This window comes from Mesitornis unicolor, unplaced genomic scaffold (assembly GCF_000695765.1).
Source record: "Mesitornis unicolor isolate BGI_N332 unplaced genomic scaffold, ASM69576v1 scaffold27191, whole genome shotgun sequence".
Lineage (NCBI taxonomy): Eukaryota > Metazoa > Chordata > Aves > Mesitornithiformes > Mesitornithidae > Mesitornis > Mesitornis unicolor.
Window position 1 is genome coordinate 571 of NW_010166156.1, and position 16,083 is coordinate 16,653.

The following is a 16,083-nucleotide window of genomic DNA, read 5'->3' on the forward strand; positions in this document are numbered from 1 at the left end:
ATGTTACCTAGCTTATTCCTAATAGTTTCTGTACTCATTTGAAGTTGAAGATACCTCCTTCATTTTATCTGACTGGCTTTAGGTGTACTGAGTTACACTAATTGGTCATTTGGAGATTATTTAACATAACAAATATCAGTATATAAAAAAGTGTCATGTACCAGGAGAGCCAGGAGGACATACAGAACAAAGAATCTGCAAACTGTTTTCCCTGAGTTAGCAGGAGGAACTTGTAAGCCTAAGAAATTATTGCTGAAAGAAAACTAGCCAGAAAGTCTTGAGTGTGCCAGTCCTTTGAAGTCATTTGTTAAGTGTCCCTATAGAGCAGGTGCTTTGTAGTTAGAGCTGAATAGAGAGATCAAGCAATGATTGCTGATTATTCCCCATCAAAACTTAGTTTCCAGATCGTTGAGGTGAGTTAGGCACCAAATACAAGCTGATGCTCTGAAACTGAGTAGGAGTTAGGTACCTGACTCTCTTTTTAGCCTCGTTGACTTTTAGAATGTTTTGTTTGAGGCAATAATGATACTGCAAATAGCTACTTGAAAAGAGAATTCTAGCTGCTGATGACCTTGTGACCCTTGCCAGTTTGCTTATCCTGCTGGCATAGGGGATGGTAACCATCTTGCTTATTAATGGCTGATCTTTCAAAAGAGGATGCTTTCTGTCTGTACCTAGTTATTTGGCCTGAACAGTGGCAATACCATTTTGGATGCCCAGCAAAATGGAAGGGTAAGGAGGAAGCAGAATGTAAATATAAAGTAAAAGCTGTTCATATCAGCTGAATAATCTGCAACTTCTTTACATAAAACTCTGAACAGACTATTAGAAAGAATGAATTCACTTCTACTGATCATTGACAGAAGAATCTAGTCACAGCTGTTTGCTGTGATGATGCATTACTTCCCTGTATGTATATGCAGGTTTTCCTTTTCAAGGGCTTAAAAAAGTAATAGAATATCCAAGTCAGATTGTTTACCAACGTAGGGTTATAAAAATGTATTTTCTTGGGATAGGGGACTTTCTGGAGGGATCTTTGTGCGAGCAATCCCAGTTAGATGCTAGAGAGCCTGTGGGTTACACAGAGGATACTAGAATACAGACAGTGTACATTGAATAATGCGTCTCTGCCTGGCACAACTGATCCACGTGAGTCTGACAACAAAAGCATTGTACAACAAGTAGTAAAGTTTCTCCGTTGCTCATTGGTGAATACTGCCATTGTTGGAAGCCACGCTATTTGTGATACGGGTTTCTTTTCCTGTTCTGTAACTGAAGCTGGAGGCACCTGTCTGTCCGGGTGGACAGAGGCTTTGGTCCATGTCCTCCTCTGGACTATGATCCTCTGCCTGTCATTGGTTTTGGGTGGATAACCAAACTGGGTTTCCAAATTATGTTTCTCTTTATTGCAAACTCTGCACTTAATGTTATGCTGCTGTGGTTTTGCAGACTAAAGAGGATCAGATTCAAGTAATAGGTAACCTCAAGAGCATCTCTATGGCTTCCAGCAAGCTGTTACTAGCTGCCAAGTCTCTGTCTGTTGATCCTGGAGCTCCTAATGCCAAGAACCTCTTAGCAGCAGCAGCAAGGTAAGGATGTGTTTCTTGCATTAGGTTTTCTCTGTGATATGTTTGTGTTCTTCTGCTATTGACAGTTAGCTGAGTGGTTGGAACCTGCAGTTCTATTTAAATGAAAGTAGGCCAGGTAAAACCTGCTTTTTTTGGAGAAGACACTTAACTGGCATAACCTGTTTGAAGACAGTATTGTCTTCCAAAATATTTGCATGCACAAAGATTAGCCTAGAAAGGAAGTGAGTAAGTTAAGACTGTTACTTCCTTGGGGAAAGTGTAGTTTTATGTTTGTCCTGCACCTTGAAATCATTCATTTCTAATGGCAGTAACTTTATTTAAAAAAAAAAATCCACTTCTTTAATAAAGCGCTTATTTAAGAAGTTATGCAACTTCTTCATATTTGTTAAAAAAATAAAATTCTGACATCCATCTTGTCTCCCCTGCAGTAAATATCTTCTAGGAAAACTGTAGGCGATCAAAGGCACACGGCTTAAAAGTGAAGGAGTTGTACGAGTTTCTGTTATTGCCACAGCATCAAACTGCTACAGATTTCTGCTTGCATTTAGGCTTGGAACGTTCCTGTTTGGAGCATAAAGGAAGTTAGTGTCCCCAGTGAAGCCCAGTTAGTTGTCAGCTTCTGCCAGACTGGTACCCCCTCTGTAGAAGCATGTAATAAAAAAAGGGAGACAAGCCATGCAGAGCCTTTAGGTGTTCTTTTTTGCTATGCTGTTAGCATGTGTAGGTGTGTCTGCATCCATAACACTTTATGTAGACATTAGATAACCATGAAATGGAAATACTGTGTCAATTCCCAGTTTGTGTTGTATTTTCTTTCCTTCCTTCCTTCTTTGTGCCAGCCATAATAGACACTCCAGTTTTTACAGTAGCTTTCACCTCTTGGAGGCATTTTTCTGGACTTGCTCTGACAGTCTCAGGATTGCAACATTGGCTGAGTTCCCTCAGGATCCAAGTATTTATGTGCTGTGTTTGATGAAAACAAATGTGGCTTTTAGAGTCCTAGCAGTTCTCTTCCATTCTGGGGCTGGTGTTTGAGGGGCCACCTTCCTGGTTCTATTGCTTCCAAATAGCTTTAAAAGTAATGCTTGTACATTGAGTGTGTTCCTGGATACAGGTACCTGGTGTGTAGTAATGATATTCATGAGACCACATTGCATCCTCTGCAGATCTGACAATTCTAGTCTATTATCAAGTTGTTTGTTGTTTTTTCTTTAATCACTGATATTCTTTGAGTCTGTGTGTTTTGTCTCTCTTAGAATTAAAATCATCAGTGGACAAGATATATTTGCATTAAACTTACCTGGGAACAGAACATTCGGGTTTTTTTGCCCTTGACATTGTGATGCATAGAAATCACCAATGTTCAGGAGGCTGAGAATCCATCATTTGTATTGATATTATGTTGGTGAAGTCATGCGTGTTGTTTTTCAGAGATAATAATTGTAAAAATATTTGGATATACACGCACACATTGACTTGGAGAATATCGATGATTAGCTAAAGAAAAAAACCAAACTTGATAACAGCCTAGATAAATAGATAGCAGGGTTATGTGTGTATAATACAGTGTGCCAGACAGGACACAAGGCATATGTATGTAACAGTCCTAAAAGGCAGAGGAAGTCAGGAAAAGTGGGTCCAGAAGGACATCAAAGCTACTGAAAAGGGCAAGAGTCTCAGTTAAACAAATATGTCTATTCGTTTCTGTTCTTTTTGCCCTGGAGTTTAACTTAAAACCTGGTGTATATGTAATAAGCACATCCTGTTTGCTTTTCTAACATTATGATACCATCCACCTATGTAATCATGTTATTGATGTTACCAATCATGTTATCAAGTGCCAGTTTTCTTAAAGAGAAAATAATCCATATGCCATGCAGTTTTCAAGGCCAGAGGGAAGCATATTCTCCGTGCACTCCAATTTCATTTGTCTACTAATTTGCCATGAGAAACAACACCAAAAAAGTCCCCTTGCATTCCACTATAATGTCACAATAGAAACTAAGTTTTTGTGAATTGGTGCCAATATGCCTAGCTTTAGAAAATTATGAAAGGCAGACCTCCTGCAAAGCTTCCTGTTCTTGAAGCTACATTCCTGGGTGCTTAGCCATTAGTCTAAAATGAATGTAATTATAATGGCTTTTGCTTAACATCAGAGCGTTCATCTGAAACACAAATAAATGACTATATTGTATGTCAGATTCAGCCTGCATTCAAGAGAACCAGAACTGTGAACTCCCATAGAAATGTAATGCAAAAATATCTTGTCCTCTGTGGATTTAAGCCTAAGAGAGCCAATGCATGTTGATTCAGAGAATACCAATCAGCAGTTAAAGAGAAAACAAAAAAGGCAACTTGATGATAGACTACAGAAATATATAGCAGGATTACGTGCGTGTGTGTAACACAACACATCAGAGTTAAGACTTTGCTAGCAAAATGGTGTATAGTATAACTTCAAACTTTTTTTGACACACTGGCCACTTCTCTCTGTGTCTTTTAAGACCTCTGAGGTGCTAGTTGAGAAATGATTCAGTTACTATCAGGACCTGGAGAAGTGCTATGTCCCTGTGCTAGGGCAGTAGGTTGACCTTGACTTGCTGCCAGATGACCTCTTGCCCTCCTGTAATGCCATTTTCCCAGGGGTGCCACCAGCTTGGCTGTTGGGCTCGGCCGTGTCCTGCAGTGGGTCTGTTGGAGCTGTCTGGAACCAGCTGTGCCTGGCATGGGGCAGCCCCAGGCCTTTTCTCACAGAGGCCACCCCTGCAGCCAAAACCTTACCACAGAAACCCAATACGCTTGTTGTGAGATGAAGCTTCTGTTTCTTCTGGACCGACTTCTCAGTTGTTTCCACAGAAGGGACAGATTTCCAGGTGTGCATCACTATCAAATATTCTGGTGAGAATGTTTTTGCTCCTATGAAGCTTGTTAAAGAAGAGATCTCTAGGTGAACCGTTTAATGTACAGTTAACCCCCAAACACTGAAAAGAAAAATAGGTAGTAAAACATCAAAGGTTTCAGTCTTTATGCAGTGAACAGTTAATGAAACAAAAGTTTTAATAAAAGGAATAGTTTAGCTTTAAAAATACCTGTTTTCCTTCTACTCTTCCTAGAGCTGTGACTGAGAGTATAAACCAGCTCATCACACTGTGCACCCAGCAAGCTCCCGGGCAGAAGGAATGTGATAATGCACTCAGAGAACTGGAGGTATTACTACATTTCAAAAGTTCACATGAATAAAAAAGGGCCCCAAATGTTTGTTTCCTTTGTTTTCTTTGTCCTATTAGCTGCTGTCACTGTCTTCTCACATGGTATCTGTGGCAGGGGTTTTAACTGCATAGAAGGTAAGCATAGAACCTCCGTGAACATCTTGTAGTTTTGGCCACAATTAAATTTGCTGCCCTGACCCATCTCCTCTTCCCTGCCTCTCAAAAGGTACAGTTTAGTCCGTATTATTCATAATCACTTGAATTAAGGAAGAATCATGATGCAATGGACATTCCCACTACCAGCAGTACACGGGAGGGAGCTGCAGTATCTCAATTTTCTGCCTATAGAATGTTGTTGTTGACATCCCACTTTAGGATGGCGTTTACCATCTTTTCCCCTCTTGCTCACCACCATTTCCTAGAGTAGATTTCTGATGCCTTGTCACAGCCAAGCTGATATGACATGTGTGTCAATACAGGGTTTTGCAAGGTATGTTCTGGTTCATGAGTGAAAACTTTGGCTGAGTTAATAGTGGGTAGCAGGTCAGCTGAAAGTCCTAATTTTAAGGCTGTGCACTGATCACAGAGACAGCTGCTTACATTAGTAGGAAATAGCATCTTTTTAATTAAACTAAATGTTTATCTGCTGTCAAGGCCAGAACATGGTGATTGGCCTATGTAGAGAACATAAAACACTTTCAAGCTTTTTGTTCTTACGTCTTGGTATCTAAAGGATACAAAGGCCGTTGCAGTGCATTCCAGGATATTGTAAGTTTTTGTAATATGCAAGTCCGCAGTCAGCATCCTAGAATATTGGCAGGAGTTTGTCTAGGAGCTGCTTTGTATTTCTGAAATTGTTAGCTTCTTGAACTTGTGAGTGTTCTCCCCTTGGTTAAAGGGAGTGGTAGCAAGTCCGAATAATAGAAAGAGAAAACTGGAAACTGGGCCAGAATGTAATGGCTGCCTCAAATCACTGCAAGAATGTAGGGGTGGAGCAAGCAGGGGGAATGAAGTGCTATTTCTCAAGACTTCCTGAAAGACTAATGGAGAGAGATCTACAAAGCAGCAGGGATGTGAAAGGTCAGAATTCTCTGCTAAGGAGCCATGGACAACCGAGAGCTTCGGGGAGAAATGTCAGCAGAGCAGCCTTAAGAAGCCACTGCAGAGGGTTTCTGTGCCAAGAGCATGGCTTGCATGGATTGGGAGCAGAGCCCAGGAGGGGCAGAAGGAAGATCTGCAGTGTCTTGAACTTCTGGAAACACTTGCCTGAGAGGGGCAGTTAGTTAGAGAAGCCTGGGTGCATGAAATCAGATAAATTTCTGAGAAAAGGTAAACTGAGGCAAAACCAAGCAGTCCTGAAACCAGACTGGAGTCTGGTATCGAAGTGAACCTATAAAATTCTGGGGAAAGCATCCTTAGTAGTCTTAACTTTCAGTTTCTCTTTACAATGATTAAGCTCTTACCTCTACCCTTCATTTCTCCAATTCATCACCTACTAATTCTAGTCTCTTCAAGGCTTCTTGAAAGTACTAAAAAGTAGAAAGAGCTTATCTCAGCTTGGATTTGATAGACTGTTAATATGCTCCCTGGTCTTGCCTGGAGACTCTGGAAAACTGTGTTTAGAGAGGACCTTACTGTATGACCTCTAATGAGATAGCTAAACTTGGCCAGAATTTCAGCTGAAAGGATTAACAAAGGTGTTCCAATAATACTAAATGCGTGTCGGTGGGAAGTTGTGCTGGCTTGTGCTTCACTGTTCTGTTTCCTCACATTCCAAGGGCAGCTGTCTCCATAGTAATGCAAGTATTGCAGGAACATTGTTTGCTTTACAAGTTGTTGTTTAAAGATGGAGCACAACAAAGAAGAGTTACTGCAATATCTGTGAGAGCTGAGAAAGGGATGAGAGGCAACGAAACTGTTTTCTAGATACGACTTCTTCCTCATGTCACCTTGTTCTCGCAGTTTAATTTCTGTAAGACTTTAAGTTAGGCTATAGCTTTTAAAAAGCAATAGCTGAGCTGTTTAGAATATTGTAGGCATTTGTTAATGTTTGGAATTCAGTTATGAGAAAAGTCTAAGGGTTTAAAATCATGCCTAGATTTCCTTCAGGTGGAAGTCAAATGTCAGATACGGATATTAGTATCTTTCTATACTTATTGATTTCACTTTTACTAGAAAGAGTAAAAGTGTTTTCTGCCTGATATTTGGCAGCAAAGAGTGTTCCTCCGGACTTGGAAAAAGACATAGTAGATGTTTTACATGTAAGAGAATTAGTCTGCTGGATTTTACAACTTTTTACAAGTCTTGTTATCTAAATGCATTGATTCTTTTCAATGAATATGTCACTGACTTTCACATTGTTATTTCCAGGAATCAGAATCACCTCAGAAAAAAGAAATCAAACCCAGCTAATATATGTAGTTTTCTGGCAGAGGGAGCGGTGTTGGTGGAATCTGTTGACAGTAGTAAGAGGCAGGCAGGTAGTTGACTTGCACTTAGTTTATCTTTAGACTCTCTTTAGACTTTGTGTCTCTAGACAGAGCTTAACATATGGTAGCTGGTTTTCCTATCACTCTTGTAATTCCATTTATGAAATTTAAAATAGTACTGAAAACATTTATTAGACTGACAACTGATGGAAAACCAGATAACCTCATGTCAGCCATGTGGTGCTAGCTGACCATAAATCACTCATCACAAACGCAAGGTAAATCACATTAACCTATGCTGCAAACAGATCTGTACTGCACAGATGTGTAGTTACTGCAGTTAAGTTAATATAGGGTAGCATTTAACGTGTAGCACTCTCATCTGTATGTGATGGTGTGGTTTTGTTTGCTTGCTCGGGACAAAGTTGTAGGATTACACGGGTATAAGCAGGATAGTTGTGATGGGTCTATATTCCAGGCTCTGTTAATAATCAGAGTATCTTTCATTATTTCAGACAGTTAAGGGAATGCTGGATAATCCCAATGAACCTGTGAGCGATCTCTCATATTTTGATTGTATTGAGGGCGTGATGGAAAACTCAAAGGTAACTTCCTTTTCCAACATCTGTGCCAACTTCAAAGTGCATTTTAATTGTCAGAAGTTTCCACATGCATATCAAATATGTAAGAAACACAGCACTGTGTTTATAGCTAAAATGTATGCTGCATTCCTTGACAAAACTCAGCCTGAGATAGGTCTCTTTTAGGTAATTTCAGATTTTGGTCACTTAGGAAGCATATTGCCTTGGTAAGAAATTTTTTATGAAGTGGCTGGTATGCAATGCTGTTAAAGTTTCCTTGTTCTCTCTCTTTCTCCCTTGTGTATTAGGACAGCATGTCATACTTCCATGATATATTTTGACTGACGCTATATTAGAACAGCCCAAGGCATGAATGGGAGGCTTGATAATGCAATATCATATCAGTCTGTGCAAAAACAGCTTAGAGAAATGTCTGAGTAGTCCAGATATTCCGTCTCATCAGAAAATCTGTTTGAAATCTCAGTTATTTTTAAACAAACCATGCTATGCATCTTTCTTTGAAGCTTTACTTTTAAAAGAAAAAAACAAACTTTTTTCCTTATTATTTGATGTGTTGTAATTGTCTCGGATCCTTCCTTCTTTAAAAGAAAAAGAAAGTGCATAATGGATTTGCACATCATCGAGCATCTAATGTTCTACTGCAATCAGATTTTATTTTGAATTTTAGAAGAAAATAAACTGAATTCAGTGGAGTCACTGGGGGAATTTAATGTGTATTCTGACATTCAGATGGTTCTGGTAGACTAGATGCAGTTTCATTTCCACTGAATTTCGGTGAGTTTGGGGGCAAAGAAGATCCCAGATGTGTTTTCAGCAGCTATGTGAAATGTACCTAGCACCAGGCTAGCTGTGAGGACCAGTGAATGATAGCAAAAATAATGAGGGTTAATTTTGTATTCATGCAGTCATTTGCACTATAACAGTGTTTATGTTCAGCAGTGTCAATCCAGTGTTGATCTGCATGCCTTATCCTGTATGCCACATAGAGGAAAGTACCCAATTCAGTGAAGTCGTTAACTGGCTAAAATTTCTAGAAGCCAAGTCAAAGAGGTCAGGAATTGCTTGCCTTTGAGTGGTAGGAAAGCATATTGGGAAGGTAATTTTGTTTTTCAATTTCTGAGGTCCTTGGAGAATCAATGGCGGGCATTTCCCAGAATGCAAAAACTGGGGATCTGTTAGTCTTTGGAGAATGTGTTGGAGTTGCATCCAAGGCTCTTTGTGGCCTCACAGAGGCAGCAGCTCAGGTAAGCTACCAAACTCTGTAAAGCAAGTATGTGTTTTTATTTTCTTAGAAAGGTCATGTTGTGTGACTCTGAGATTCACTTCCTTGTGGCCAAACTAAATTATGACTTTGTACTATGCAGCAGTGTGCTATGACATATCAAAGCTCATCAAAGATCCAAGATGGATTTAGCATTGCTTCTTAGGATTGTTTTCTTCCTTTCTCCATTTCTAGGCTGCTTACCTGGTTGGCATCTCGGATCCAAACAGTCAGGCTGGTCAGCAGGGTCTTGTCGACCCAATTCAATTTGCCAGAGCCAATCAAGCAATCCAGATGGCTTGCCAGAATTTGGTAGATCCAGCAAGCAGCCCATCACAGGTGATTCCAGAGGATTGCAGTGATTGTCATTTTACAATTTCTCCTAACAATTTGTCATTATTAGGACATGTGACTTCATTTTATTTGGGACCATGCAAAGGAGTTTTGGTTTGAAGGTGCTGTATGGCTTTGAACTGTAATTTTGCAGAGCTAGAGTATAGTGACTGTCATGCTCCTTTGACAATCTGCTTGTTTTGTACCATCTGTTTTACAGGTCTTATCAGCTGCCACGATTGTGGCCAAACATACTTCTGCTTTGTGCAATGCTTGCCGTATTGCTTCATCAAAGACAGCAAATCCTGTTGCCAAGAGACACTTTGTACAGTCTGCCAAGGAAGTTGCAAACAGCACTGCTAACCTGGTTAAAACTATCAAGGTACAAATGCTGCTTAATTGTGCTTCATTCTTCCTTTGTGTTTTGGTTTTTTTTTCTGTTGAGACAGAATCAGAACATTTAAGAATATCTTTTTACCTTCTGTGATATGTATCGATTAAGGAATCACTAATTATGGTTTTGAAGACCTGAACTGGAAAACACATTCAGTGGTACAGCTGTGCTGTAGTCAAGGTGGAAAGAATTGGACAACATTAGTGTTAGGAGAGGCAGCTGGCCCATTCAGCATGTGGCACCTCTGGGTCAATGTACTTAATAAGCTTGCACCGTGAGAATGATTTGCAAACAACGGAATGTTACCTTGCTCAATATCTGGAAATATGTGGAGGTATTTCTGACAGCTTTATGATATATATAAGAGAAAACTAAAGAAACAATATTGGGAACCAAACAAGCCATTTATGTTGCTGCTGTTTAATAGTCTCCTGTGAACAGTAATCTTTTATTTTCCAGATACCTGCCTGCAGTTTGGCAGGAGGTAGCTTTTCCTCATGCTAGCAGAAATAATACTTGTTAAGCTGTGGGTGACTCCCAGTTCTACACCCTTCTGGAAGCCATTAGCTGGTCTGCTACTGAAAGTCTTTTAGAATAATTATGTTCTTAGGACTAGAAGGTTCTGTTACTTTACAGAGAAGATGCTTCATATTGAAATCTTTCCTGTGAGATTAGGAAAGAGATCTGTTGACTTTTGTGAAAATGAGAGCAATAAATTATTTATTTGCTTTAAAAATACATCTTTTTTTAAAATCAGTCTATAGGAAAGAATCACCTTGTTAGTCACTTCCACCCTTCGAAACATGAGGTGCTTGATGAGACATTATTTATGAGAGTCGTCAGAGCTCAACTATATAAAACTTTGATTCAGTCTTGTGAAGTAGAGCAGCAGTTTCAAGTTTAGGATTAATAACCAGCTAAGTAAAGAAACACACACGTAGAGAATCAAATCCTTCACATCAGCCTTGTTTGTGGAGGAACATCCACATGTTGTAGATACACAACAGTTTAAAGCTATGAAGAATTAAACCATCTTCCTTCAATTTTGCAAAGACCCCCACTCAGACAGAACTCAATCACAATTTAATTTCCAGGCCCTGGATGGTGATTTCTCTGAAGAGAACCGCAACAGGTGCAGAATTGCTACTGCACCTTTGATAGAGGCTGTGGAAAATCTGACAGCGTTTGCTTCAAATCCAGAATTTGTCAGCATACCAGCACAGATTAGCACTGAGGTAAGGCAAGATGTTGCACTTCCACCCTCAAAAAGTTAAAAACGTTGAATTAATTATGTGTCAGCAGAAAGGGAGTGTAAAGACCTGACTCCAAAATGTTTCTCTGTGTTCCTGGGTGTCCATAGGGCATTCTGTTGTCTTTCACTTAACCTCTGACCTTGAATTTTGAACCAGTTGAAACTGGTTAGGCTACAGTAAGCGCTGTCAGTCTCCTGTTAGTAAAGTGATACAGTACAGATAATGTGCAAGTCTTCTTAGCTGGATTCTTCCATGTGATAAAGTAATATCTCTCTTTTTCCCTCAAGAGGAGCTTTGAATCTCGCTCTGAAATAACAGGGTTGTCCCCTGAGTACAAAGGGGATCTAAGCTCAGATATAGATTATTATATTTAGAACCATAGAATGTGTTGGGTTGGAAAGGACCTTTAAAGATCATCCAGTCCAACCCCCTTACAGTGAGCAGGGACAATGTTACCAGATCAGGTTGCTCAGAGCCCCATCCCGCGAGACCTTGAATGTGTCCTGGAATGGGGCCCCCACCATCTCTCTGGGCAACCTGTTCCAGAGTTTCACCACCCTCGTAGTGAAGAACTTCTTCCTCATGTCTAATCTAAATCTACCCTGATCTTATTTAATACCATTGCCCCTTGTCCTGTCACTACAAATGGAACGTAACAAATGGAACGTAATTAGTTCTGAAAAGGACTGAAGGGATGCCACTGGGCTTTTTCCCTTCCAAAAATTATGCAGTTGTGATGACGAGAAGGAGGATTTCTGGGAAGAATAACTTTGTGTATTTTCTTCCCCAGATTTCTTTGTTCTCAACCCCTTTAATTACAACAGAATAGTATTTGAAGTAACTAAAAAAGGGGTTTTGAGGTTTTTTGGGTTTGTTTGAGGTTTGTTTTTTGAGGAGGATGGGCATAAAATAAATCCTTCAAGCTTCATAAAAGCTTCGAAGTACAGGTCATGTATGTTTACTGACTCTCCAACTGCTCCTTCCTGCTTTTGGCAGCCTCTGTTCCAGATGATATATCAGATGATGCAGTAACTGCCGCAATCTTAAAGATGTGGGGCTGTAACTGAAATCTAAGCCTGTCCTCCAGACCTGTAGTACTTGGGTTTACCAAATTACTGGTGATAAAGTAGATACAGAGATGGTGACCCAATTAGTGTGTTGTAGTCCAACTAATTCTTGGGAAAAGAGCACATTTGGTTGGATCTTGAGTGTTCTGTGACTCATGTGATATCACTTTCAATGGTAGCTCCAAAGTGTACGATTAGAGAAGTGTCATTGTTTTCTCCTGTTTCTCAGCTGGACGGTGCCTTTCTAAACTTGAAAAGTGTTGCTTAAGTATGTTACAGGGAGAAGAGTTGGAATGAGATTATTTTAGTACTATCCATGTTGACTATCCATGACTATAATAGTGTGATACAAGAAACGGTAATGCCATTTTAATGCTGTTAATTAAAACAGATTTTTAGGAGCAACAAGTGTGGACAAACTCAAATAATTATCCAATGCTCTCTATGTTCTTGTACTTCTCTGACCATAGGGATCACGAGCACAGGAACCAATTCTAGTTTCTGCTAAAACGATGTTGGAGAGCTCGTCTTTATTGATCAAAACTGCTCGTTCTCTGGCCATCAATCCAAAAGACCCTCCTACATGGTCTGTACTAGCTGGGCACTCCCATACTGTCTCAGATTCTATCAAGAGTCTTATCACCTCTATCAGGTATGTCTTTTGTAGTAACCTTTGTGTGTCCACATTTAAGCCATAATAATTGGGCAGCCATTCATAAAGAATAATACCATACGGCCATTAGCACTGTGGTATTTTTCACAAATGGAAATTATTTACTGTGTGATGCACAGTATCTCCCTAGTTATTCTGAGTGTTTAATCATAACTGATGACTGCAGCCCTGGGTTGTTCTTTGTTTCATTCTGTTCTCCTTCCCTGGTTCAACCTCCAGTTCAGTTTAAGGTAAATGTAATAGAGAATGCTTTAGATTTAAAAAAACTGAAGCTAATCTTTCCATACAGATCATGTACCAACATAGTATGTTGAAAGCAGCAAATTTTTTTTAAGGTGGGTCAGACAGTGTATAAATAACCTTTGCTGTCTATTCTTTACTGTAGCGTTCTCCATTTAGATGCAAGAATGCTGTAGCAAGAAGTGACTGTTCTTTATTTTTTGGACTAAACCTGTCTCTCCCTTTCTTATTGAAAATCTTAATGTGTGGTTCCATAGTTAACCACTTAATATCGACTAAATCAAAATGGTATGAAAACAGTGAACTAAGGAGTTGTTTCCGTTTTGTTGATCTCTGATAATGATTGTACAGAAATAGCAAACTGCATGTCAGGACAAAGTACTTGGAATCCAACCTTCATTAAAAGATACCGTGGACTGAATGCAACACCTGTAACCTAAGGAATTGTTTCAGAGACAGTCAGTTTCACTGTACAGAAACATGTATTTTTTCCTGGTGTCTGCTGCATTTTCATGTTGACCTTCATTACTGGGCCAGTCTGGCCACCTAGAAGGGGTGGGGTTTACACCTTTCTAATGAAGGAAAAATTTTTTTCTGTGTAATTATTAAGAGAGGAGTGATACGTATGTGTGTGGGGGGGGATTATGAATGTGTGCAGAGTGCTCTGAACATACACTAATGTCCCATAGGTAGAACAAAGCTAACTTTAGTCCTTAGCTCTCCAAAAACATGCCTCTATGTATTGTCAGGTAACGAAGTACACTGGTGCACATTCGTGAAAGAGCCTGTCTCCTTGCCACCATGCTCAGCTTACTGTTTCTGTCTTTCAGGGACAAGGCCCCAGGCCAGCGAGAATGTGATTTCTCCATTGATGGGATCAACAGATGCATCAGAGACATTGAGCAGGCCTCCCTTGCAGCTGTCAGTCAGAGTCTGGCTGCCAGGGATGACATCTCAGTTGAGGTAAGGGAGATAGCACAGGAACAAACAGAGTAATGCTGAGCAGCCTCACTTACCCTGCTGGGATACCAGGCAAAAGTAGAGGTGAAAGTAGTTATTTTTAATCACCACCCACACATTACTCTGACTTCCTGTGCTGGTGTGACTGACAGGCAAGTTAGCGTTTCTCTGGTGCCTTGCCATGTGGAAGTCAGAATGTTTCTGAAACTAATCTATTACTAAAAGTCCGGTGATGTAAATGTCTCTGTCATTTTTCTTAATGAAATCTGGAGTTGATGTTGATACATTCTCATTAAAAAAAGCTTTCTTACCTTGCTCCATGGTAATGTAGACCAATCCTGTGCTATTTCAGCCTTCATCTAATTGAGGAAGGGCTATCATGGCAGACTGCCTATAAAAAGTCAGCAACTCATGTTCAGATTCTCAGCTTGGTATTTAGTATTTTCTTGTACTATTGCTTCCTATTTCACAAGCCTATTGTATATTCCAGTGGTTTCTTTGGGCTGTAACACGGCACGCTAGAAACATCTCAGACCAAATGAAGCTATACAAAAGAAGTTATTACGGGAAATATGTCACAGATATAATTCTTTTCTGTTTAAGTAATGAGGTAATCTTGGATGAACCAAAATAAATGTTAATGAAACCGTCATGAAAATGATGGTTATTTTTAAAGCAGTACAAGAATGTAATGAAGTGCAAAAATAGTATTTAGTTTTTCTTGGCTTTCATGGGAGTGAGCTAAATCCCAGTGGCTGGCAAGACATGAAGTGGCTCTGAACTGAAAGCCAGTATTTGTCTCAACAAGCCCCGTAGAACACTTTTCTTATGCTCCTGTCCTTTAGATGGTATTCAGGTCAGTCCACATCTCTGTCAGAGCTGTCATTTTTTTCCTTTGTTATGCCTTATAGGTGAATTTCTCCTGCTAGCTTCAAAGTCTACAGCAGAGCTTTTTGTTCTTGTGCCATATTGTCTGCTTTGAAGAATGTGTCTTCATAGTTAAATTGGAGCTCCTGCTGGTTTCTCTGATCAGTGGAGTGATACTAAATCTTTGGCAGGGCAGGAATAGTTTGGGGGTAGGGTGTCATCTAGCAATAAGAAAGGACACCTACTCCTGAGTTTGCTACTGTCAGCAGGAGTAGGAGGAGCCATCTTCCCCCCCTTTCCAAGATAGGAAGGATATAGGATATTTAGGATATAAATGTGAAGAGGAGCAGACTTGTCGTGTTGTCAAAGGGTTCTTATCAAAACGGGGTAAAGGAGAAGAAATGAGCAAGTACGTAAAGAAAGCCAACAGCATGGATTTCTGCATCCCACTGTAGCGGGTCATCTGAACAGTGTTCCGAGTATGTTGGTTGGTCTGTGGACTATTGTTGTGGTACAGTACAACTTGATAAGAGAACTGCTGTGACAGTAACTAACAATTTCTCTTTACATTAGGCTCTACAGGAGCAGCTGACATCGGTTGTCCAGGAAATCAGCCACCTCATTGATCCCATAGCTACTGCAGCTCGAGGAGAGGCAGCTCAGCTTGGGCACAAGGTACTGTCCTACCTTTATGAAGGTATTTGAAATCTCTTGGGGAAGACCATGATTTAGTAACTTTTTCACTTTCTACGAAAGAACAGAAGAAAGCATGTGGAAGGAGGAAAGATCTGGGATTTCCAAGTACTTGGAGCTGAGACCAAATAAATCTGTTTGGTTTAGGCCATTGGAAAGATATTTTCATTGAGGTTTTTGGTGGGAGCGGGTTCACGGAGTAAAGACAAATGAAGAAAGTGGAGAGAGAAACAAAGACAGAAGGGTGGAGCTTGACGTTATAGGTCTCCCTACCTCTGGCTGTTGCAGCCAGCTGCTGCACATATGTGTGGTATCTGTGGTTCTGTCTCTTGAGCTGTGTTAAAGGTGACCTCAGGATCTGAGGCCCATCGTACTCCAGGCTCATTCAGCAGGTCACAGAGCTATAGTTAATATATATATATACACACACACGTACATGTATATAACTTCATATATATACCAATAGATAATTATCTCTAATATATATTTATATGATACATAGAATATAACATT

The 16,083-nt window shown here is 40.0% G+C and overlaps 1 protein-coding gene across 1 annotated transcript; it reads left to right on the plus strand.

Moving 5' to 3' along the window:
* Positions 1–365: 365 nt before the first annotated feature.
* LOC104548765 (talin-2-like) lies at positions 366–15,552 on the plus strand (the record flags this gene model as incomplete). The annotated part of the gene is made up of 11 exons (XM_010194873.1): positions 366–413; positions 1,450–1,589; positions 4,703–4,796; positions 7,743–7,832; positions 8,951–9,073; positions 9,286–9,429; positions 9,644–9,805; positions 10,912–11,052; positions 12,608–12,789; positions 13,881–14,013; positions 15,451–15,552. Coding segments are annotated over exons 1-11 (1,359 nt in total), but the record flags the coding sequence as incomplete, so codon positions are not given.
* Between the last annotated feature and the right edge of the window lie 531 nt (positions 15,553–16,083).